This window comes from Ranitomeya variabilis, chromosome 1 (genome assembly GCF_051348905.1).
Source record: "Ranitomeya variabilis isolate aRanVar5 chromosome 1, aRanVar5.hap1, whole genome shotgun sequence".
In the NCBI taxonomy this organism is placed as follows: Eukaryota; Metazoa; Chordata; class Amphibia; order Anura; family Dendrobatidae; genus Ranitomeya; species Ranitomeya variabilis.
In genome coordinates, this window is record NC_135232.1 from 505923945 (window position 1) to 505947357 (window position 23413).

The window sequence follows — 23413 nt, forward strand, 5'->3', positions numbered from 1 at the left end:
GAGAATCCAAGATCTTCTCCACCACGTACTCCAACTCGCCCTCAACCAACACCGGAGCAGGAGGCTCAGCAGAAGGAACTATAGGCACAATGTACCGCCGCAACAAGGACCTATGAAATACATTGTGAATAGCAAACGACACAGGAAGATCCAGACGAAAAGATACAGGATTAAGGATTTCCAATATCTTGTAAGGCCCAATAAAACGAGGTTTAAATTTGGGAGAGGAGACCTTCATAGGAACAAAGCGGGAAGAAAGCCATACCAAATCCCCAACGCGTAGTCGGGGACCCACACCGCGGCGGCGGTTGGCAAAGCGCTGAGCCCTCTCCTGTGACAACTTCAAGTTGTCCACCACATGATTCCAGATCCGCTGCAACCTATCCACCACAGAATCCACCCCAGGACAGTCAGAAGGCTCCACATGACCCGAAGAAAAGCGAGGATGGAAACCAGAGTTGCAGAAAAAAGGCGAAACCAAGGTGGCGGAACTAGCCCGATTATTAAGGGCAAACTCAGCCAACGGCAAGAATGTCACCCAATCATCCTGATCAGCAGAGACAAAACACCTCAAATAAGCCTCCAAAGTCTGATTGGTTCGCTCCGTCTGTCCATTAGTCTGAGGATGGAAAGCAGACGAAAACGACAAATCAATGCCCATCCTACTACAAAAGGATCGCCAGAATCTGGAAACGAACTGGGATCCTCTGTCTGACACAATATTCTCAGGGATGCCGTGCAAACGAACCACGTTCTGGAAAAACACAGGAACCAGATCGGAAGAGGAAGGCAGCTTAGGCAAAGGAACCAAATGGACCATCTTTGAGAAGCGATCACATATCACCCAGATAACGGACATGCCCTGGGATAGCGGAAGATCAGAAATGAAATCCATGGAGATATGTGTCCAAGGTCTCTTCGGGACAGGCAAGGGCAAGAGCAAACCGCTGGCACGAGAACAGCAAGGCTTAGCTCGAGCACAAGTCCCACAGGACTGCACAAATGACCGCACATCCCTTGACAAGGAAGGCCACCAAAAGGACCTGGCCACCAGATCTCTGGTGCCAAAAATTCCCGGGTGACCTGCCAACACCGAGGAATGAACCTCGGAAATGACTCTGCTGGTCCACTTATCCGGGACAAACAGTCTGTCAGGTGGACAAGACTCAGGCCTATCAGCCTGAAATCTCTGCAACACACGTCGCAGATCCGGAGAAATAGCTGACAAGATAACTCCATCTTTAAGAATACCAACAGGATCAGCGACTCCAGGAGCATCAGGCACAAAGCTCCTAGAAAGAGCATCGGCCTTCACATTCTTTGAACCTGGTAAATACGAGACAACAAAATCAAAGCGGGAGAAAAACAATGACCAGCGGGCCTGTCTCGGATTAAGGCGTTTAGCAGACTCGAGATACATCAGATTTTTGTGATCAGTCAAGACCACCACACGATGCTTAGCACCCTCGAGCCAATGACGCCACTCCTCAAATGCCCATTTCATGGCCAACAACTCCCGATTGCCCACATCATAATTTCGCTCGGCAGGCGAAAACTTCCTAGAGAAAAAGGCACAAGGTTTCATAACAGAGCAACCAGGGCCTCTCTGCGACAAAACGGCCCCTGCTCCAATCTCTGAAGCATCCACCTCAACCTGAAAGGGAAGTGAGACATCGGGCTGGCACAAAACAGGCGCCGAAGTAAACCGGCGTTTCAACTCCTGGAAAGCCTCCACGGCAGCAGGAGCCCAGTTAGCTACATCGGAGCCCTTCTTGGTCATATCCGTCAAAGGTTTCACAATGCTAGAAAAATTAGCGATAAAACGACGGTAGAAGTTAGCGAAACCCAAGAACTTCTGTAGACTCTTAACTGACGAGGGCTGAGTCCAATCAAGAATAGCTCGGACCTTGACTGGGTCCATCTCCACAGCAGAAGGGGAAAAAATGAACCCCAAAAAGGGAACCTTCTGTACACCAAAGAGACACTTTGAGCCCTTGACAAACAAAGAATTTTCACGCAAAATTTTAAAGACCAACCTGACCTGCTCCACATGCGAATCCCAATTATCAGAAAAAAACAAAATATCATCCAGATAAACAATCAAAAATTTATCCAGATACTTCCGGAAAATGTCATGCATAAAGGACTGAAAAACTGAAGGCGCATTGGAGAGCCCAAAAGGCATCACCAAGTACTCAAAATGACCTTCGGGCGTATTGAATGCGGTTTTCCATTCATCACCTTGCTTAATGCGCACAAGGTTGTACGCACCACGAAGATCTATCTTGGTGAACCACTTGGCACCTTTAATCCGGGCAAACAAGTCAGACAACAGCGGTAAAGGATACTGAAATTTGACAGTGATCTTATTTAAAAGCCGATAATCAATACAAGGTCTCAAAGATCCGTCCTTTTTTGCCACAAAAAAGAATCCCGCACCAAGAGGGGAAGAAGACGGACGAATATGTCCTTTCTCTAGAGACTCCTTGATATATGAACACATAGCGGTATGTTCAGGTACCGACAGATTAAACAGTCTTCCCTTAGGAAATTTACTGCCTGGGATCAAATCTATAGCACAGTCACAGTCCCTATGAGGAGGCAGTGCACTGGACTCAGACTCACTGAAGACATCCTGATAATCAGACAAATACTCCGGAACTTCCGAAGGCGTAGAAGAAGCAATAGACACAGGCAGGGAATCCCCATGAATACCACGACAGCCCCAACTTGAGACTGACATAGCCTTCCAGTCCAGGACTGGATTATGGGTCTGTAACCATGGCAGCCCTAAAACAACCAAATCATGCATTTTATGTAAAACCAGGAAACGTATCACCTCGCGGTGTTCAGGAGTCATGCACATGGTAACCTGTGTCCAATACTGCGGTTTATTTGCTGCCAATGGCGTAGCATCAATACCCCTAAGAGGAATAGGATTTTCTAATGGTTCAAGAGTAAAACCACAGTGCTTAGCAAATGACAGATCCATAAGACTCAGGGCAGCACCTGAATCTACAAACGCCATGACAGGAAAAGACGACAGTGAGCAAATCAAAGTTACAGACAGAATAAATTTAGGTTGCAAATTACCAACAGTGACAGGACTAACAACCTTAGCTATACGTTTAGAGCATGCTGAGATAATATGTGTAGAATCACCACAGTAGTAGCACAAGCCATTCCGGCGTCTATGAATTTTCCGCTCATTTCTAGTCAGGATTCTATCACATTGCATTAAATCAGGTGTCTGTTCAGACAACACCATGAGGGAATTTGCGATTTTTCTATCACATTGCACCGAATTAGGTGTCTGTTCAGACAACACCATGAGGGAATTTGCGGTTTTGCGCTCCCGCAACCGCCGGTCAATTTGAATAGCCAGTGCCATAGTATCATTCAGACCTGTGGGAATGGGAAAACCCACCATAACATTCTTAATGGCTTCAGAAAGGCCATTTCTAAAATTAGCGGCCAGTGCACACTCGTTCCAATGTGTCAGCACGGACCATTTCCGAAATTTTTGGCAGTACACTTCAGCCTCGTCCTGCCCCTGAGACATAGCCAGCAAGGCCTTTTCTGCCTGAATCTCAAGATTGGGTTCCTCATAAAGTAAACCGAGCGCCAGAAAAAACGCATTAATATCAGCCAATGCCGGATCTCCTGGCGCCAGCGAAAAAGCCCAATCCTGAGGGTCGCCCCGTAAGAACGAAATAACAATTTTTACTTGCTGAGCAGAGTCTCCAGATGAACAGGGTCTCAGGGACAAAAACAATTTACAATTATTCACAAAATTCCTAAACTTAAACCTGTCTCCGGAAAACAGTTCAGGAATCGGTATTTTAGGTTCTGACCTAGGATTACTGATAACATAGTCTTGTATGCCCTGCACACGAGTAGCCAGCTGGTCCACACTTGTAATCAAGGTCTGGACATTCATGTCTGCAGCAAGCATAGCCACTCTGAGGTAAAGGGGAAGAAGAAAAAAAAAAAAACTCAGAATCTTCTTTCTTATAATCCCTCTTCTGCAATGCATTAAACATTTAATACTGGCCTGGCAAACTGTTATGACCCCAATGGCGAGGGTCTCAGAGGAACGTGGAAGTCTGCAGAATACAAAAATCCAGCTCATAGGGCAGTGGTAGCTGGGTTGACCATATATCTACTCCTAACGCCAACACTAGAAGTAGCCGGGGATCATTCCTACGTTGATTCTAGATGACACGCTCCAGCCGGAGAATCTAGCTACCCCTAGTAGAGGAAAACAAAAGACCTTTCTTGCCTCCAGAGAAGGGGACCCCAAAGCTGGATAGAAGCCCCCCACAAATAATAACGGTGAGGTAAGAGGAAATGACAAACACAGAAATGAACCAGGTTTAGCACAGAGAGGCCCGCTAACTGATAGCAGAATAAAGAAAGGTAACTTATATGGTCAACAAAAACCCTATCAAAATCCACACTGGAAATTCAAGAACCCCCGAACCGTCTAACGGTCCGGGGGGAGAACACCAGCCCCCTAGAGCTTCCAGCAAAGGTCAGGATATATATTTGGAACAAGCTGGACAAAAATACAAAACCAAAACAAAATAGCAAAAAGCGGACTTAGCTGATATAACTGGAACCAGGATCAGTAGACAAGAGCACAGCAGACTAGCTCTGATAACTACGTTGCCAGGCATTGAACTGAAGGTCCAGGGAGCTTAAATAGCAACACCCTTAACTAACGACCCAGGTGCGGATAAAAGGAATGACAGAAAAACCAGAGTCAAAAAACTAGTAACCACTAGAGGGAGCAAAAAGTAAATTCACAACAGGCGACTCTAGGGTCCCGGAAGAACTCCAGGCCTACCCCGTCATATGGGTGCGTCCTACCATATCACCCGGAGGACGAAGAGAACGAACAATAGAGACAGACAGAAACAGTTGTGAGGACTATCCCGGGAGCTCAGCAGGGAAGAACTACAACACCCAGCGCTAGCAGGTAGACACTGATTCCCACCTGTAAAGAGAACTCCTGATGTGCCTTTGGACCGGCCGGTCTCTGACAACCCAGTTAACAGCGCTCTGGACTGAGGTCTCCAAAACCTTCAGTAAAGAGGTAAAGAGACTGCAACCTGGTGTCCTTGTTATTTACCGCGACCTGCACCTCACAACTGCACCGTTACAACACCACTTATTGCACCGGACGTCCCCCACTGACAGACAGGGCCACGGACCGGGTCTAGCCACCGTGACAACCCCAGGACTGAGACCCAGAGGCCCGGCTCCGGGTACCCCTCGGCCCTGCGGCGGTGTGGGGCGCTCCAACTTGGCGTCACGAACAGGATCTACTTAAGCCTGAAGAATCAGGTCATGTGTGCCTTGGAACTGTGATTTATTGTGCTTGGACTGTACTTTATTGAAAAGACTGTGTGCTGTGCCATTTACCGCCAAAATTCGCCATTGCCGCGCACGGAGGGAGGAGCCCTGGCTACGCGGGCGGAACCAGCCAAAAGAAGCGCGGAACGGAAAGCGCGGTAAGGCGCCAATCCCGGAAGAGGAACTCCGACCTCCAGCAGGTTAGTGGGAGGAAGGGACAGCCATGTCTGAGTCGGGAGGAGAGGAGGTGGCGGTCGCAGCCGCGGACGTAGGGGCAGCTCCGGTCCACGCAGCGGGCGAAGCCGCGGCCCTAATACCACCACCGGTTGCCGCAGAACCCGCTGTTCCCCTCAGCCAGCCGGACACTGCCGCTAACACAAAAGCCATAATGCCCTTCTCTATGCCGTACCTGCCCGGAGCGGCCTGGCTCCCACGATACTCTGGGGAGTCGCATACATTCACTGACTTTAAGGAAGGGCTCTGCAGCCTGCTCGAGTTCTATCCCCTGACAGAGCCCCAGAAGGTTCATATGATAACCGGCCAACTCTTTGGGGCGGCTCTGAGAGAATTGAAATCCTGGCCCGCTGAGGATAAAGGAACTGCACAACAGATTTTTGCCAAGCTTAAAGCCACCTTTGATACTCGCACTGCTACGGAAATTAAACTGACTTTTTATGGATGCAAACAGAGGCCGCAGGATAGCTTACGGGACTATGCTCTTAATCTCCAGGAGGCAATGCGGGCCATTAAGCAGAGTGACCCCGGCAGCATGCAGGATGAGGATAAACTTCTGAAGGAGCGGTTCATTGAGGGGCTCCTGTGCAGTCACCAGCGGGGCCAATTGCACTTCCTGGCCATGCAAAATCCAGACTTGACTTTTGCGCAGTTCAAAGATAAAGTTATCCAGGCATTGCAGGAGCGACAGCCCAGCCGCGCAATACCACCCAGGCGCCCCGCTCTCACATACCACCAGGAGGTGGCATCGGATACCCCAGTTGCCGCGGAGGCCGACGCCCAGAGCTTCGAGGACGACTCCCCTGCAGGACTCCGTCTTCAGATGCAGGAGCTGACCAAGAACGTTGCTGCCCTAGCCCGGACGGTGCAGTCCCTACAGGAGGCCCCCAAGAAAAAGATCCAGCTAGCCTCCGGACCAGAGGATGTTCCCTGGACGCGACAGAAGAGGACCCCACCGACCAGAGGCCGGGACAGCGATCGTTTCCATCAGGACGGACGACCCATCTGCCGCCGATGTCACCAGGTGGGCCATCTTGCAAGGTACTGTCCTTTAAACGAGCAACCCCTGGGGCAAAGGGCCAACCCCCAGGAGTAGGACGGTCAGGCCCGCAGCATTGGAGAACCAAGTATATTGGAGGACGACCAGTTCTCCCTGTAGTGATTGATGGAATCCCCTTGAATGCTTTGCTGGACACCGGTTCTCAGGTGACGACTATACCTTACGTGCTCTACAAACGGTATTGGGAGGACGCTGATATTACTCGTGGCCCTGACGATGAATTCACCATAATCGCCAGTAATGGTCAGCCGTTGCCACAAGTGGGGTATAAGGAGGTCACCATCAAAGTGGGGCGGGTGGAATTGAAAGCCCAAGGGATTGTGATTGTTGATATTGATCGTCGAGAATGTACTCCCATGATGACTCTTGGTACTAATGTTATAGAAAATTGTCTTGCAGAAGTGATTGTTTTGTTGCAACAGGTGGCAGAAACCGCTGGCCACAGTGAGCAACGTGCCCTGCAGAAGGAAATCAGAGCTCTGATGCAGAGACAGCAGGTAGAGCTGACTGGTGGTGAGATTGGTCGTGTCACTGTGAGTGATTCAAACCCCATCGCGATACCCCCCAAGAGTGAAATGTTAATATGGTGTCGAGCAGCCATAGGCCTCAGGGGTAAGGACTACCAGGCCTTGGTAGAACCCGTATATTCAGACCATAGGCCTACTGTTCTGACAGCCCGGGGGGTGGTCGACGTCCGTCAGGGGAGAGTGCCCGTACGTGTCCTCAATTGTGGGGAGGAAGAGGTTCACCTCACCAAGTATACCACGCTCGCCAAATTGTTCACTGTCAATAATAATGTGATACAGACACCTGAACCCTTGGTCCCGTCAAACTTGGCGGAGAACAAAGGTTCTGCAGAGCCCTCGAAGGACTGGTGTCGGGAATTGCATGTGGGCACTGACTCTACCCCATCCCATCAAAAACAGGGGGCCTACAGGGTGGTACACGAGTACGAGCAGATATTCAGCAAACACCCCTCAGATTTTGGGCAGGTGAAAGGGATCCAACATCACATCCCCACGGGAGATCACCGGCCCATAAAAGAGAGATATCGCCCTGTACCCCCAGCTCATTACCAGTGTGCCAAGGACATGTTGCGGGAAATGAAGGAGGCTGGGGTGGTGAGAGACAGCTGTAGCCCCTGGGCAGCTCCGTTAGTCCTTGTTAAAAAGAAAGATGGTACAATGAGGATGTGTGTTGATTACAGGCAGTTGAATCGCATTACACATAAGGACGCATACCCACTGCCTAGGATAGAGGAGTCTCTGGCTGCCTTAAAATCTGCTAATTACTTCTCTACCTTAGATCTCACCAGTGGGTACTGGCAGGTTCCTGTAGCGGAGGCGGACAAAGAGAAGACGGCCTTCACGACGCCAATGGGTCTCTGTGAGTTCAACTACATGCCCTTCGGATTGTGCAATGCTCCCGGAACGTTCCAGAGGATGATGGAGTGCTGCCTGGGACACCTGAACTTTGAAACTGTGCTGCTATATTTGGATGATGTCATTGTCTTCTCTAAGACCTACGAAGACCACCTGAAGCACCTGGCCGAGGTGTTTGAAGCCCTATCCAACTTCGGCTTAAAGGTGAAACCGTCCAAGTGTCATCTGCTGAAACCTAAAGTGCAGTACCTGGGCCATGTGGTGAGCGCTGATGGAGTGGCCCCAGACCCCGACAAGGTCACAGTGATTAAGGACTGGCCAAAGCCCAGTGACCTCCACGAAGTCCGGCAGTTCCTCGGGCTGGTAGGCTATTACCGGAGGTTCATTAAGGACTTCACCAAGAAGGCCGCACCCTTGCAAAACCTGTTGGTGGGCCAACCAAAGAAGACCAAGGGGAGGAACACCCCCTTTGATTGGAACGAAGAGCTGGAGGAATCCTTCACCTGTTTGAAGTCGGCACTGACGGGAGAAGAGGTACTGGCTTACCCCGAATATGACCAACCGTTTGTGCTGTACACAGATGCCAGTAATGTGGGACTAGGAGCCGTGCTGTCTCAAGTCCAGAAAGGCAAGGAAAGAGTGATCGCTTACGCCAGCAGGAAACTCCGTCCCACGGAAAGGAACCCTGACAACTACAGTTCCTTCAAACTGGAATTCCTTGTCCTTGTCTGGGCAGTGACAGAGAGGTTTAAGCACTACATGGCCTCCGCGAAATTCACCGTCTTCACGGACAACAATCCGCTAACGCATCTGGGTACTGCCAAACTCGGGGCTTTGGAACAGCGGTGGATGGCCCGGCTGTCCAACTATGATTTCACCATCAAATACCGGGCAGGACACCAGAATGCCAATGCCGATGCTCTGTCCCGAATGCCCAATTTACCAGAAGTGGGAGAAGACCCGGAGGCACTTGAAGAGGTGGAGCTGCCTGCCTTCCATCGCCCCAAAGCCACTCAGAACTCTCACCATGTGAAGAACAGGCACAAGAACCAACCGGATGCCACGCTGAATCCCCTGCCCCACCACGGATGGGCAGAAACCCAGGATAGTGACCCCGCGGTCCGTCAGGTGAAGGAGCTCTTGACGCAGGCTGGGTTGCACCCTGGCCCAGACGATCCACAAGAAACCCAACAGCTGTGGAAGGGGAGAAGCAAGCTGTTTATCCATGATGGCAAGCTGTGCAGGAGGAGCATTGACCCACGTACTCATGAATTGGTGTGGCAGATAGTGGTGCCCAGGCGAGATGCGCCCATGGTTCTGGGAGCCTACCATGATGGAGCCGGACACTTCGGATGGAGGAAGCTAGAGAAGCTGCTCCGAGGGAGGTTCTATTGGATTGGCATGAAGAGAACCATTGAGAAGTGGTGTCGGGAGTGTGGTCCATGTAGTCTGCGCAGGAAGGACCGTGACAGTCAGCGGGCTCCCCTGCGGCCTATCATCACCAAAAGGCCGCTCGAACTGGTCGCGCTGGATCATGTGAAGCTGACACCTAGCCGGTCGGGCTATATCTACGCCCTTACCATCGTGGACCACTACTCCAGGTTTTTGGTAGTTGTGCCTGTCAAGGATCTAACGGCCAGGACTGCCGCCAGGGCCTTCCAGCAGCACTTTTGTAGGCCCCATGGCTACCCAGAGAAGGTACTGACCGATCAGGGACCTGCATTCGAAGCGGAAGTGTTCCAAGAATTCTGCCAACTGTACGGGTGTAAGAAGATCAGGACCACACCGTACCATCCTCAAACCAACGGGATGTGCGAGAAGATGAACCAAGTGGTAATTGATTTATTGAAGACCTTACCCGTGGAGGAACGGAACCTGTGGCCGACAAAGTTGCCTGACTTGGTGGATATGTACAATCACATCCCAGTAAGTTCCACCAACTGTACTCCAGCGTACCTGATGCGAGGAAGATCTAGTCGGTTACCCGTTGATCTGGACATGGGGGTCCTAGTACCCGAAGATACCTCGCCGGATGCAGATTGGGATGCAGAAAGGCAGCGAAGGTACCGCGAAGTACAGGAGTGTGTAGAGAGAAGTCTCGCCCAGGCTAGGCAGAAGCAAGAAAGGGACTACAACCAACATGCTCCTGCGATCCCCCTGTCACCTGGTGAGCAAGTACTTAAACGAAAGAGGAGATTACATAAGCTCGATGACCAATGGGAAGCGGAACCGTATACCATCCTGCCATCCGACTTCGACAACACAAAGGTCTGTCTCATCAGCAAGGACAGAGGGGAGACCTCGACAGCGGTATCCAGGGATCACCTTAAGGTCTGCCCCGATAAGTTGAAAGAGAGGGGCACGGCTCCAGAAATCTCCCCGCCGGTGGAAAAGGAGAAGATGTTCCATACCGTCCTTGGTGACTTTCCCCAATCCTGGACTCAGATAAACCAAGCCATCGCGGTGCCTGTTCTAATGTAACAGCCGGACCCACCAGAAACAATGGTGGTATCAGATCAGCCGGCCCCGCTACCTCAACAAGCCTTACCTGATGACACCATGCCGACCGCTGAACCAGCAAATCCTCCCTCTGCTATCAGTGAATCTGCTGTACCCACTGTTGACAGCAGCAGCTCTGAGAGCCCCAACCTGCCAGTGCTACCCAGACTCACTAGAAGTGTAGCTAGAAGACAGTGCACTACACCAGCGGTAGCAAGCATAGCGGGCCCTGTTAGGCCAATAGCAACCCCTGCGCTGCGAAGGTCCACACGCAGCACTCAAAATCAAACTCCCCTCCGCTACAAAACTTGGAGGTATTAATAAGGGCTGCTATTTAATTGAAAATGTTTGTATATATATCTTTTTGTTACAGGTTTTAAATGGACAATAGAGTAATGGACGGTGAATTGCTCAAAAAACCTTCAAAAAGGGGGCCCCTTTGTTTACCCGGGGTCCCCGCTGTTTTAACCACTGAACTGAGAGTCATAAACTGTGCATGACCTAACTTTCGCAACGTTCAAGAATTCTCACCTCCCATAAAGGGAAGCTCTGTTATGTTTAATTGTTATACTATTTCAAAATGTTATGTGTTTTCTGTTAACATGTATTATTGTTCTCGTTTTCCCAGTCCCGGAGTACTGGATTTAACCGGGGGGAGTGCAGCACCCCAGAGTCCTGGTTGTTGCAGTACTGTGGCTCCGCCACTATGGGGAGCTATGGTACGTCTGATTGCACTAAAGGAGTTTCTCTGACCAGGTAACACCTCACTACACTTCACACTCCGGCCACCAGGGGGGGTGGTCCTATCTAGTAGGCCACTCCTCACACTATGGTAAAACTGGGGGTTGGACAGGAAGACAGGGAGAAGTAGCTGGGAAGAGCTAGTGAGAGGACCTGTCAGGGATGGGATCCTGGCAGACTCCCCAGAGCAGAACTAACCAGTGCACAACGGGAATACAGTAAAGAAGTATTGGGACCAGAAGGAGTCGTGCTGTTAGACCGAGGCAACATCCTTCTGAGGCGCAAACAGTCGGTGGCCGGAACGCCGAGCAAGTAAGAGACTTTAAGTACACTGCAAACCACGGCCGGACAGCTAATTACAGGTTGGCTGTCTCACTTAACACCTAAGCAGACAACGGAGGCAGCTGTGGGAGAGGGGCAACTCTAGGGTCCCGGAAGAACTCCAGGCCTACCCCGTCATACGGGTGCCTCCTACCATATCACCTGGAGGACGAAGAGAACGAACAATAGAGACAGACAGAAACAGTTGTGAGGACTATCCCGGGAGCTCACCACTTATTGCACCGGACGCCCCCCACTGACAGACAGGGCCACGGATATGCTTAGTAACCCGATGTTTACCCTGGTTACCTGGGGACTTCGGCATCGTTGGTCACTGGAGAGCTGTCTGTGTGACAGCTCCCCAGCGACCAAACAGCGACGCTGCAGCGATCGGCATCGTTGTCGATATCGCTGCAGCGTCGTTTAGTGTGAAGGTACCTTTAGTGCCACTCATCAGATCCGTCCTTTTGGCATAACTGCAGTAAGTTTCTTTTCATTTGCATATTTAACATCTTTACAATTTGGCTTTACACATGTATGGAGTAGCACGGTGATATATTCTTGTTTTTTTAGGCTTTGCTTTCTAGCAGGTACACACAAAACCTGCTTCAATCACCAGCAGCTCTTTATACAAATCTTACCCTTGGGTCAGTCATTTGCTGAGCGCCAGTGTTTATATCTAGACTACGTTTTAACTTTGGGGAAAAAAATAAAAAAACAAAAAACGTTTCTATTGATAGCAAGCCATAGTCTTCTATGAAAATCACAAAACAACAAGAAAAAAATTGACTGGAAGATCAATATACATAAATTCATCTGCTATTGGGATAAAGAACAGGCAGGTATGGATACATGATGTCCACCTTGTGTAATAATTAGCATAGCATGCTAATACCTAATATGCACTAAATTTATCACAGTATCTCATGCTGGTTGATGCATTATTAGACTCAATATTCGTTATATAACATGTATTAGTTTGCTTACTTTTGGGTCACTTTTTAAGCCACAAACTGGAGCACACTATTGGTACACTTGGTGGATTTTACGAATACATGTAGCCATATCGTGATCCAACTGCCAGAAAAGGCAAATTGAAAAGTCCACCTGTGGCTTGAAGCAGTTGCAAAATTACAAACTAAAATGATGCTCATCCACCAGCACTTATATGGATCCAGTGCAGACGGCTAGAGTAGATGTCACCATTAAACTAGGAACAGGATAGCTGTGGCCTCCGATTGCTAAAGTCACTTAACGCTGCATTCAATCACAGGCTTCAGCAGTTCTGTTGCTGGTGGAATGGAGACACATCCTCGTCCTGTGTAAGCTCAGATAACAGATCAGCCTTTGCTAGATCTAGGGAGGTGCAAGTATATATTTTTTTTACTGCCCCAAGCCATAGGTGAACTTTTGCCTGGATAACCCTTTTCAGTAGAAATAGTAGAACGCTATGTATCAGTATGTACAGTGGAATATTATTTTGGAGCAAGGAACAACCAGATTCTTGCTTCAGTATTAGGTCTAAGTAGAACCTGAAGGTTCTACAGACTGTCCTGTGACCTGAAGCTCCTTTAAGTACTCTCTAAACTGGCAGAAACAGTAGCAGCAAGCATGGATATGACTTGCAAGAGTGATGTTTGTGCAGGGTCATCACACTGTGTAGAAGTGACTGGGGGAAGCATACTGTACGGGGAAAGGTTGTGGGGCCATCATACTGTGGGGGCATTATATTATGAGTGGACTAATATACTGTAGTGGACATTTCTTTAAATTGTGTGATTTAATGTTATACACTATTATCTAACACAAATGGTCTGTAAGACATTCCAATTAAACACTGATTGTATAGCCATCAATCTACTATTTTAGATTACCGTATACAAGAACTTTGATATAAAATTATACTGCTCCAATGCTGTCAAAGGTATTAACATATAAGAAGCATATGCATTTCTTTTACCTCTTCAATGGATACTGGGCAAATATTTAGGCAGTTAAAAAAATCTTACTGATCGCTTTATGCCTTATTTATCAGCTCTTTTCATTCTGTTGTACTGTGTGACCTTCACTCTGACTACCTAAATCATGTATTGCCTTAAATATGGACTGGAAGTAAAACTATCTATGCGTTTCTATGAGAAACTAAATTTAGTCTTCTTGGGGTGCTTAGTGCCTGGCTTCTAGTTAATACTTAAGATGTTGTATGACTTGGGTAGTTAATGTGGATTGCATGCTCCAACCAAAGGAACAGAACAGAGCTGATATATTAGAAATAAAGAGATCAGTACAATTTCAACTGCACAAGTATTTACCCAATGTCTATTACAAATGGGACAAAAGAAAAAAATATACATTTACAATTGTAAGAAAAATGTTGGCTTTTAAAAGCAGTATGCTCCTACAAATATCAATAATTGCATCAATTGGAAGCCACTAGAGATCTCCATAGGTGTGTAAAGATTATCTTTTGGTCACATGCTCATTTATGGAGAGTGCATCTAAATTTGAAATAATTTACAGCAGTGTATATTTTTTCCTACAAACATTATCTAATTTGAACTTTTTATGTACTTATGAAATACAGCAAGTTAGATGTTGATGAAAAATGCATACATTTAAATGTGGTGCAAATAATTCAAGTATAATTATTGTCTATCCTCACCTTGATCTCTGTAGAATCTGACAATATTTCCAGGTACTTGAAATCCTGCCATTCTGCATGGATTATCTTCATTTATGCCCTTCTCAAAAATTTTCCAAAGCGTCTTGGGAACAGGACCTGGAGCAATAGGTTTAGGTCGTCCACTCAATCCCAAGGCTTTGAGAAGCATCTTCTCTTGGAATGGCAGCTCAGAGCAGTCAACCAGCAAAAGATAGGATATCAGGGAAGAAATGAACAGCAGAAATGATTCCATAGTGAGCTCTGTTAGTGGTCTACTGGCTTCCTGTGGAACACATTCTTAAATACTCTCAAAAACAGCCATGTGTGAAATTTGTCAGCTTCTTGGAGCCAGTAGGAGGTGTTACCAAACCATCATCCTGTCTCCTTCTTTTTGAATGTAAATATTCACAGTCCATGAGCCAATCTTAAACTGTGAAAATCTGTTTCATCTATCTTGGAAGTATACTTTCTATAGTGACATTCTACAAATAATGACAAGTCCTGATGACACATCTGTTTGGAAACTGATCTATGTATGCAAAATATCATATGTAATTATAGTGTGTAACCTGTAATCATTGTAAATATTTTGTACTTCCATTATTAGACTATTAAAGTAAACTATTCTAATTAGTAAGTTAAAATTAGTTGAACAGGTTTTGAATTTTTAGGTATCTACCAGAAGATTCCACTTCATTGCAAACTCATACATGCCACTACTAACACTGTATATACACACACACACACACACACACACACACACACACACACACACACACACACACACACACACGGCAAACTGAGGTTTACCTTCCCTTATTTCATGATTATAGACATTGACATAGAAGTTCTATTGATCCTAAAATAATATTTCAAGCAGAAAAGTATATGTATGTAGCAATGGTATGAGTACAAAGTGGAGAGAGACAGAAACATTGCAAGAAATCTACAGTCATATGTCCTCCATCATAAAGATAAGCTATAGGACTAATAACAGTAAAATAAAAACATTACAAGTCTTGGAAAATGGCAACACAAAACAAAATAATATTTTTTTTTCAATATTCTTAATATATTTTCATTACTTAAATTGAAAAAAAACGATACATGTTTGGTATTGTCATAATTGGATGGATGTTGACATTTATGTTTCCAGGTATTTTTTACTGCACCGTGAACCATGTGAAATCAAAACCATAAAAAAACTATGGGGGGGATTAAATTTTTTCACTATTTCATTACACTTGGATTGTTTTGTCACAGCACATTAAACCAGGGGTGCACCGCATTTTTTAGTCCAAGGGCTGCAATGCCATACCAAACCAGTCCCAAAGGCCGCAAAACATTTAAAGGTATACTTACATGAATATATCACCAGAACCACCATCAATACATTAATACATCACCTGAAACAAGTTTTAAATATTTGCTTCAAAAAATAAGTGTGAACATATACAAACTTACATTGAGTTTGTGGAACACAAACTGAGCAGAATCTCTCCAAATCCTCTTAATAATCTTAAAACTAAAATTTTTGAGGATTTTTAAGCTTTATTATGGCCATTAAGTGCATTTAGGATTCCTACATGTGTAGAATATGAGAACCAGTGTCAGCACATGAATGCAGTGGCAGAACCACCATCAGTACATGAATAAATCACCAAGCTTAGCACAGCAATCAATTGCAATGTCAGGTCAGTCCAATGTACAATTGTATCACATGAACATACAACTACCAATATGTCTTTAACAATGATGAGGAGATACTGGGAGTTAATATTAACAGTCATCATCAGACTGTGGAACATACAGAAACCACAGTACTGATGAGACGCAGACAGTATGACAAATAAACATTTACATCCAGATAACTTATAAAAGATATATTCTCTGATTGGAATCGTTCCCCTCCCTTTTTGTCTCTATGTAGCACAGACCTGATGCCATGATGAGATTTCACACCCAATGCCCTTCTCCATCTTCAGTTTGACACCTAAAATTAAAAGTACCATTATGCTGCACTAAAACTAAAAATATCTCACGTGCTGTGCCCCTGAATAAATAATTCATCCTCACTCACTGTGCTTCCAGCACAAAATATCCCCCTACACTGCTCTTCTCCAAAATATCCCTGCACACCGCCCCTCTGCAAAATACCTTCCCCATACTGCCACTCTTGTAAAATGTGCCCCTTTTAAAAATTGACCCCCCATAATGAGCCCTCACAATAACGTTAACCCTCTCCCTCCTCATCCACAACGATAAAACATTTAATCATTGTCTCAATGATGGAGTGCTTGCCATCTCCGCTCCTCTGAGGCACTTAGGTACCAGCAGCAGTATGATGACATGAGCAGCAAGCTGACCCCATTGTACCACTGCACGTCGGGACCGGGTCTGATGGGCGCCCCCTGCTCCAATCCTAGTGCCACAGATTTCAAATATATTTGTATCTTAAAGAGGTGAATACATTTGAATATATGGAGAAGGGAGCGCTGTCTCCCGGACAGCTCTGCATGCGGCACAACATGCTTTGGCAGGCCACGTGCATATGTCGGGACTGGGTCTTATGGGCACCCTATGCTCCAGTCCTGGTGCCACAGTTTTCAAATATATTTGTATCTTAAAGAGGTGAATACATTTGAATATATGGAGAAGGGAGCGCTGTCTCCTGGACAGCTCTGCAGGCGGCACAACATGCTTTGGCGCGGCACAACATGCTTTGGCAGGTCACATGCATATATGGTGCAAGCCTGCATTAAACGGTAAAATGAATGATGTCATTCAAAACTGAAAATTGTCCAGCAAAAAAATCCTCCTTATTGTTTTTAATATCATGATTGAATAAATAAATTTTATATTTTATGTTTGGATTTTTCTGGTTTATTCACTTATTTTTGAGTAGGTTGAAATAAAACAAGGCAAAAAATGAAAGCGCGAAAATGAAAAATTCCCTGGTCCTTAAAGGTATAAAGTCCTACACACTGTACAGATGCTTTCTTTATAATCATGTCAATAGTACAAGTGTACAATTTCTGACTACACAGAGTGATTATATAATTTATTTTGGTCTTAGGATATTAGTGGAGATTCTTTATTTATAACTGAATAAAATGGGTAAAGTTTTATATAAACACCTCCAAGTTAAATGGATCCAATCTGTTACCAACCAAAAGCAAATAACTTTTTTCCTGTAACAAAAATCTAAGATCAGTTAAATACAATTGAGCACAATCTGACTGAAGAACACAGTAGCATCTACAAAGACATTCGGCTGATTTGACCAGTGCATTCATTGCAATCAAATATGATAAACGTATGAATGACAAAAGATAGTATTCCTTAATATATACTAAGGGAGGATCAGAATCTGGTGGCCTGGTTTGCTCATGTCTAATTATGATCTTTAACTGTTTAATGACTGCTGAAGTAGATACTGTATTTTCCTAATTATATGGTGATGGGATTATCAGTTTTAGGGTGAATTTCATTAATAAAAAAGGTGACAATTTTGTTGTTTACTTAGAATAATGTAAATGAGTTCTCCAATTGTTTCTTGGCCAACCAACTGTTAACATGTCACTTCCATTGATACTGACCCTGGGCACTGTGGAGTTGAGTTTCTCACACCAGATAAGAGGCTTTCTGAGAGGTGGCAGAATTGTGACCTCCTGCTGATACCTTCCATGCTCTCTAACCCAAATGTGAAACTATCACTTCTCATTGTTTTGAGTAAACATACAACTATCTCTCTCTTTTTCTTGTAATGAGTTTGTTGGTATCTTTTGTTAAATTACAGACCTAACAAGTACAGATTATTGTTACAACTCACAAAAATTAAACATTTTCAGTGTAAAGGAATAAAACAACTTAAAGGATAAAATATTTTATGTAAAATTAGTTGTTCAGGTATCACGGTCATTGTTTTTGTTTATCCTATTTGTAAATGATTTGCTTCTGAGAACTGGCCCATAAGATTGCAATAGGCTCTATAATAAAATGTAATACACTTTTCAACATTGAAATTGCACCATCAAGAAGGAAAAGTCAAGCGGGGGGGCTGTAGGAACGCAGTTAAACGAAAGCTCCCCATGACTGCGTTGCCAAGGGGACTGGGGGGAGCGTCATTGAAAATAAGGCAGGGGCAGTGGGGATTGGTTTAGGGGGTAGGAGGAAAGGGGTGGTCTGTAGCTTGTGGGGCGGGCCTGTAGGGAAAAGTGCGGGAAAGGGGGGCATTACCTTTTAGTCAGAGAAGAGAGAAGACGGGCACGATATCCTCTGTGGATGCCATATTGGGGCAGCTACGGGATATGGCACGGTCCAGGCGTGGCGGCTGGCTGGAGGAACAGCTGGCATCTTTACTGGGTGGTCCTGGTGTCCAGGGGACCAGATCGAGGAGGACCCATCCCCCGGAGCGTTTGTCCCCGGAGCTGGGAGCGTGCGGCATATGCCAGCCACGGAGCCCCTCTTGGGACCCTGCGGAGGGCGCGGGCCGCGGGTCACTAATCCGCCCCGGCCCGCCCTCCGGCAGGAATCCTCCGGCCGGCGCTGCTGGTGCTGGGCGGCGATCGGGAGCAGCAGCCGTGCAGGCCCGAAGTGAAGCGCGGGCCACACCGGAAGTACCTGCAGTGGATCCGGTTCAAGGGCCAAACATGGCGGCGGGGAGCAGGAGCATCACACGGTGCGGAGCAGCACTCGCTGCAGCGCCGGTGACGAGGAGGAGCCTTCAGGGAGCAGCGGCGGCGCAGAGGGTCAGCAGTGATGGCAGTAGTGGTTCGGCGGCGGGTAACCCGGGGTCTGACACACCCCAGGTGCCTGGAAGGATCGGCTTTTTGAGAGGCAGGGCGACGGGCAGGCGTATCTCAACCCCTCAGCCTGGCCCAGTTTGGAGGGGTCGCAGTTCGGCAGATGCTGGGGCTCGTGGCAGGGCCCAGCAGGAAGACCGGCCTGGAGACGGGCTGGCAGCCGCCAGGTTCAGGTCGCCCAGAAGGTCGAGGGAGAGGTCCGTTTCTTCTGCTCCGGTCCCCCTGGTGACGAGGAGGCCAGGGGCGTGGGCCAGGAGCAACACAGCAGCGCGGAGGATTCCGGATCCGGGAGTGACCCACGGGAATTCGGTGATCGCACGGCTGGAGGTAAACAGCACCTGCGCAGCTTCGTGAGTATGAGGCTGATTCTTTAGCGGTGATGGATAGTGGAGTTCGGTCTGGGGATAGCTGTTATGGGGGGGTCGATTTGGCAGGGAGAGGAGGGGCTAGCACTGTTGGGGTTCCGGGGGTCAGGGAGCTTTTGGCGGGTATGTCTCAGATTTTGAGGAGACTGGATGGGGGGCCTTGATAGTGCGCGGTCGTCTCCGGTAGGTGCATGGTTGCCGGCATCTTGCCAAGGTGCAGGGGTGGTAGTGGGCTCCGATGGAGCGAGTGGCATAGGGCAAGCGTCGGCGCCAGGGGTGTCGGTGTCAGTTCAAACGGAGAAGGACAAAGGGGATACGATTAAATTGGATGATAGAGCTAAGGGGGAGGTTTATGTGTGTTTTGAGGGGCCGTTAGGGGCTCATTTAAAGAAAGAAATAAAAGAAAAAATTTGGAGAAGTTTAATTTAGATAAGGGTAAGAAGGAGGATAGTAAAAAGGAGGAGGAAGAAAAGGGGCGCTGGCGATAAATACCGCACACGTTTGTGAATTGGCAGCAGGCGTTTTCAATTTTGTCAAGTGTTATCGGGGAAAAGTTTCCGGAGAACTGTTCGGGCCTGTTTTGCTACTTGGATGCTATAGGGGAAGCATACAGGGCGTACGGGGGCCAGGCGTGGCTACGGTATGATGAGCAGTTTTGGCAAAGGAAGGCGGTCAGGCCTGAGATAAAATGGGATCAAAAAGATATAGGGTTGTGGTTGAAAGTTATGGCTCCAACGTGGTTTGGGCAGTCCTTTCATGGGGGTGGGGGGGTGGGAGTAGCGGTCAGCAGTTGGGACAGGGAGCTGGGGGACAGGGGTCACAGGGGGCTAAGGACAAAACAGGGACGTGTTGGCAGTTTAATGACGGCCAATGCAAGTATGGCAGTACATGCAAGTTCAAGCATGTCTGTTCTCACTGCAGCGGGGCCTCGCATGGAGCGGCCAAATGTTTTAAAAAAGCAAAGGGTAAACCAGCAGTGGGAGGCGGTCAAGGGGGTGACACCAGTGAAGGTTCAAAGGATGGCCCCTTATCTAAGTAGGTATCCAGATCGGGAAAAGGCGAGGCTACTGTGGGAAGGTTTTTCTGAGGGTTTTCGGATTCCTCATCCGGCTCATACTATCCCATTTTCAAAAAAGAATTTGAGGTCGGCTAATTTACAGGTGGACGTAGTTACGGCTAAATTGGTGAAGGAGGTTGAGTTAGGGCGTATGGCGGAGCCGTTTAGTGTTTAGTGTTGGAGGGGGTTGTTGTTTCGCCTCTGGGGGTTGTCCCTAAGAAAGAGCCGAATAAGTTTCGACTGATTCAGCATCTGTCATATCCAAAGGGCCAGTCAGTTAATGACGGTAGGGTTGAGCGACTTTCATTTTTTTAAGGTCGAGTCGGGTTTTGTGAAACCCGACTTTGTCCAGAGTCGAGTCGAGTGCAGTCGGCCGATTATCGCTGAAAGTCGGGGATCGACCGAAACACGAAACCCAATGCAAGTCAATGGGGAAGCATAGTCGGCAGTGAGTGGAGGCCAGGAAAACACCTACAGTGCCCATTTTAATGCCAAAAACATCCATTCTTGTTTCTGAAGCTTGTCAATCTTAATTAACTTTATAATAATAGTTGGGCATTGGAAATTGGGGGTCATTTGGCAAAAGTTGTGGGGGGTAGGGCTGGTTCAAGGTTTTAGTGGGCACAGGAAACGTGGACTACGTCACGGCGGTGGAGCAGTGAGAGGTAAGTATGTCAAGTTTGCAAGTGCTGTGATCCGAAGCAAGCAGGGGGGCCCACTCGTTGGCATTGGCACTGGCACAGGGCCCCTCAAAGTACAGCGGTGTGTTTGCACGACGGGGGCGCCTCCCACCAGCAGCGACACTTTTACGTACTCTGAGGGGCCCTGTGCCAGTGACGTCGCCAATGAGTATGCCCCCCCCCACCTGATGAAGGAACCTGCACTTTCATCTGCACCTTCCTCTTTGTCCCTGTGTAAGGTGGTATAACATGCGGGAACAAGAACCTTACTTTCAGCAGGGTCAGATTCTGGCTGTGTAGAGTGCAAGGGGAATGTAGTGGTCTGGGTCAATGTACCAGCAGACTCATCTAGCAGTGGCTGGGCAATGGGCAGGATGAGGAGGAAACAGATATAGGGCCAAAGAATAAAGTAGGCTAAATGCCGTTCAAAATTGGTAACAGGACTAAACAGGCGGCACTGCTTTGTTCAGTGGAGTAGCAAACCCAAGAGCAGCAGACACTGTTTTAAGGGCCCAACCACACTAGTAGGCCAAATGCAGTTTAATATCTGATACTATAGGCCGAAAGCCAGAAGGTAGAAGCTCAGCTGTATTCAGTTGAGGGCAACACCAGGGAGGGGCAGACACCGTTAGTAGGCCCTAACCACCAATTTTTAAAAACACAGCACTTAATGAGAGCCAGAAGGTTGAAGCACAGCTGTATTCAGTTGAGGACAAACACCAGGCAGGGGCAGACACCGTTAGTAGGCCGGAACCACCAATCTTTTAAAAAACAGCACTTAAAGAGAGCCAGAAGGTAGAAGCTCAGCTTTATTCAGTTGAGGACAAACACCAGGGAGCAGCAAACAGAGGTATTAGGCCCCATCCAGCAATAAAAAAAAAAAAAAAAAGCTTAATCAGAGCCAGAAGGTAGAAGCTCAGCTTTATTCAGTTGAGGACAACACCAGGCAGGGGCAGACACCGTTAGTAGGCCCATAACCACCAATTTTTAAAAAAACAGCACTTAATGAGAGCCAGAAGGTGGAAGCTCAGATTTATTCATTTGAGGACAACTTGAATTAGGGACTGCAGACAGACTTACCAGGCTGTCCCCTGTGTGGACCATGCATCCAATACATTAACCCATTGCGCCACAAAGGACACATAACCTTCCGTGGCCATGCCTACCGCTCCATGTGTCTGTTGTCAGGTGTACCTTTGGACTCACAGATTGACAGAATGAAAGGACAATGTGGTCTTTAACATGCTGGTGGAGGGGTGGGATGGCTTTTCTCGCAAAAGAATTGTCAACTGGGTAGCTCATAGCGTGGTACAGCGTAGTCCATCATGGCTTTATTAATATTAAATAAAATAAAAAAATAGGCTCTATGCACTGTAAAATTGGTTCCAGGGGTACACGGGCAGCAGTGGTCAGGTCAGTGGAGGCCTAGTGGAAGGAGGGACCGCAGACAGGCTTCCAAGGCCTAACATAATAAAATGGGCTGGCTGTAGGCACTTTATAATTGGTTCCAGGGGTACACGGGCAGCAGTGGTCAGGTGAGTGGAGGCCTAGTGGAAGGAGGGACCGCAGACAGGCTTCTAAGGCCTAACATACTAAAATGGGCTGGCTGTAGGCACTTTATAATTGGTTCCAGGGGTACACGGGCAGCAGTGGTCAGGTGAGTGGAGGCCTAGTGGAAGGAGGGACCGCAGACAGGCTTCCAAGGCCTAACATGATAAAATGGGCTGGCTGTAGGCACTTTATAATTGGTTCCAGGAGTACACGGGCAGCAGTGGTCTGGTCAACGGAGGCCGATTGTAATGAGTGTCTGCCAGTTAGTAGTCCAAAACAACAAATAAATGTGAATGTCTCGCATTAAAACAAAACAAAAACACTAAAGGGTGCAATCATTAGGTTCAGGGGTGGGATCCTCTGCGTTGTTTCAGACCTACTAATTTAGCGCAAAGTATTTACTGTGGTAAATAGAGGACACTGCCCCTGACTATGTTAAGTACCATCATACATGTCAACACAATGGTATTGTCAGTGGCAGGTATGGAAGGATGTCCGCGCATAGACTAAACATTGGTGGAAGTGTGAGAGATAACTGTGGAAGTGGTAGACCAATGTTTGACCTGGGGGTGGGTGAACTCTCTTGTGGCCGGCGGTACAGGCCCAGGGCCCCTCATGTTACAACAGTGTGTCTGACGTTGGGTGCGCACCACCACCGCCAGAGACACTTTATTGTACTATGAGGGACCCAGTAGCAA

The 23413-nt window shown here is 47.4% G+C and overlaps 1 protein-coding gene across 1 annotated transcript in view; it reads right to left on the reverse strand.

Moving 5' to 3' along the window:
- Positions 1 to 14510, reverse strand: part of LOC143796559 (derriere protein-like) — a 29414-nt gene extending 14904 nt beyond the window's left edge. The window contains exon 1 of the mRNA XM_077281035.1: positions 14258 to 14510. Coding sequence (XP_077137150.1) covers positions 14258 to 14510 — 253 coding nt within the window. The remainder of the gene's footprint in view (positions 1 to 14257) is intronic.
- Positions 14511 to 23413: the final 8903 nt, after the last annotated feature.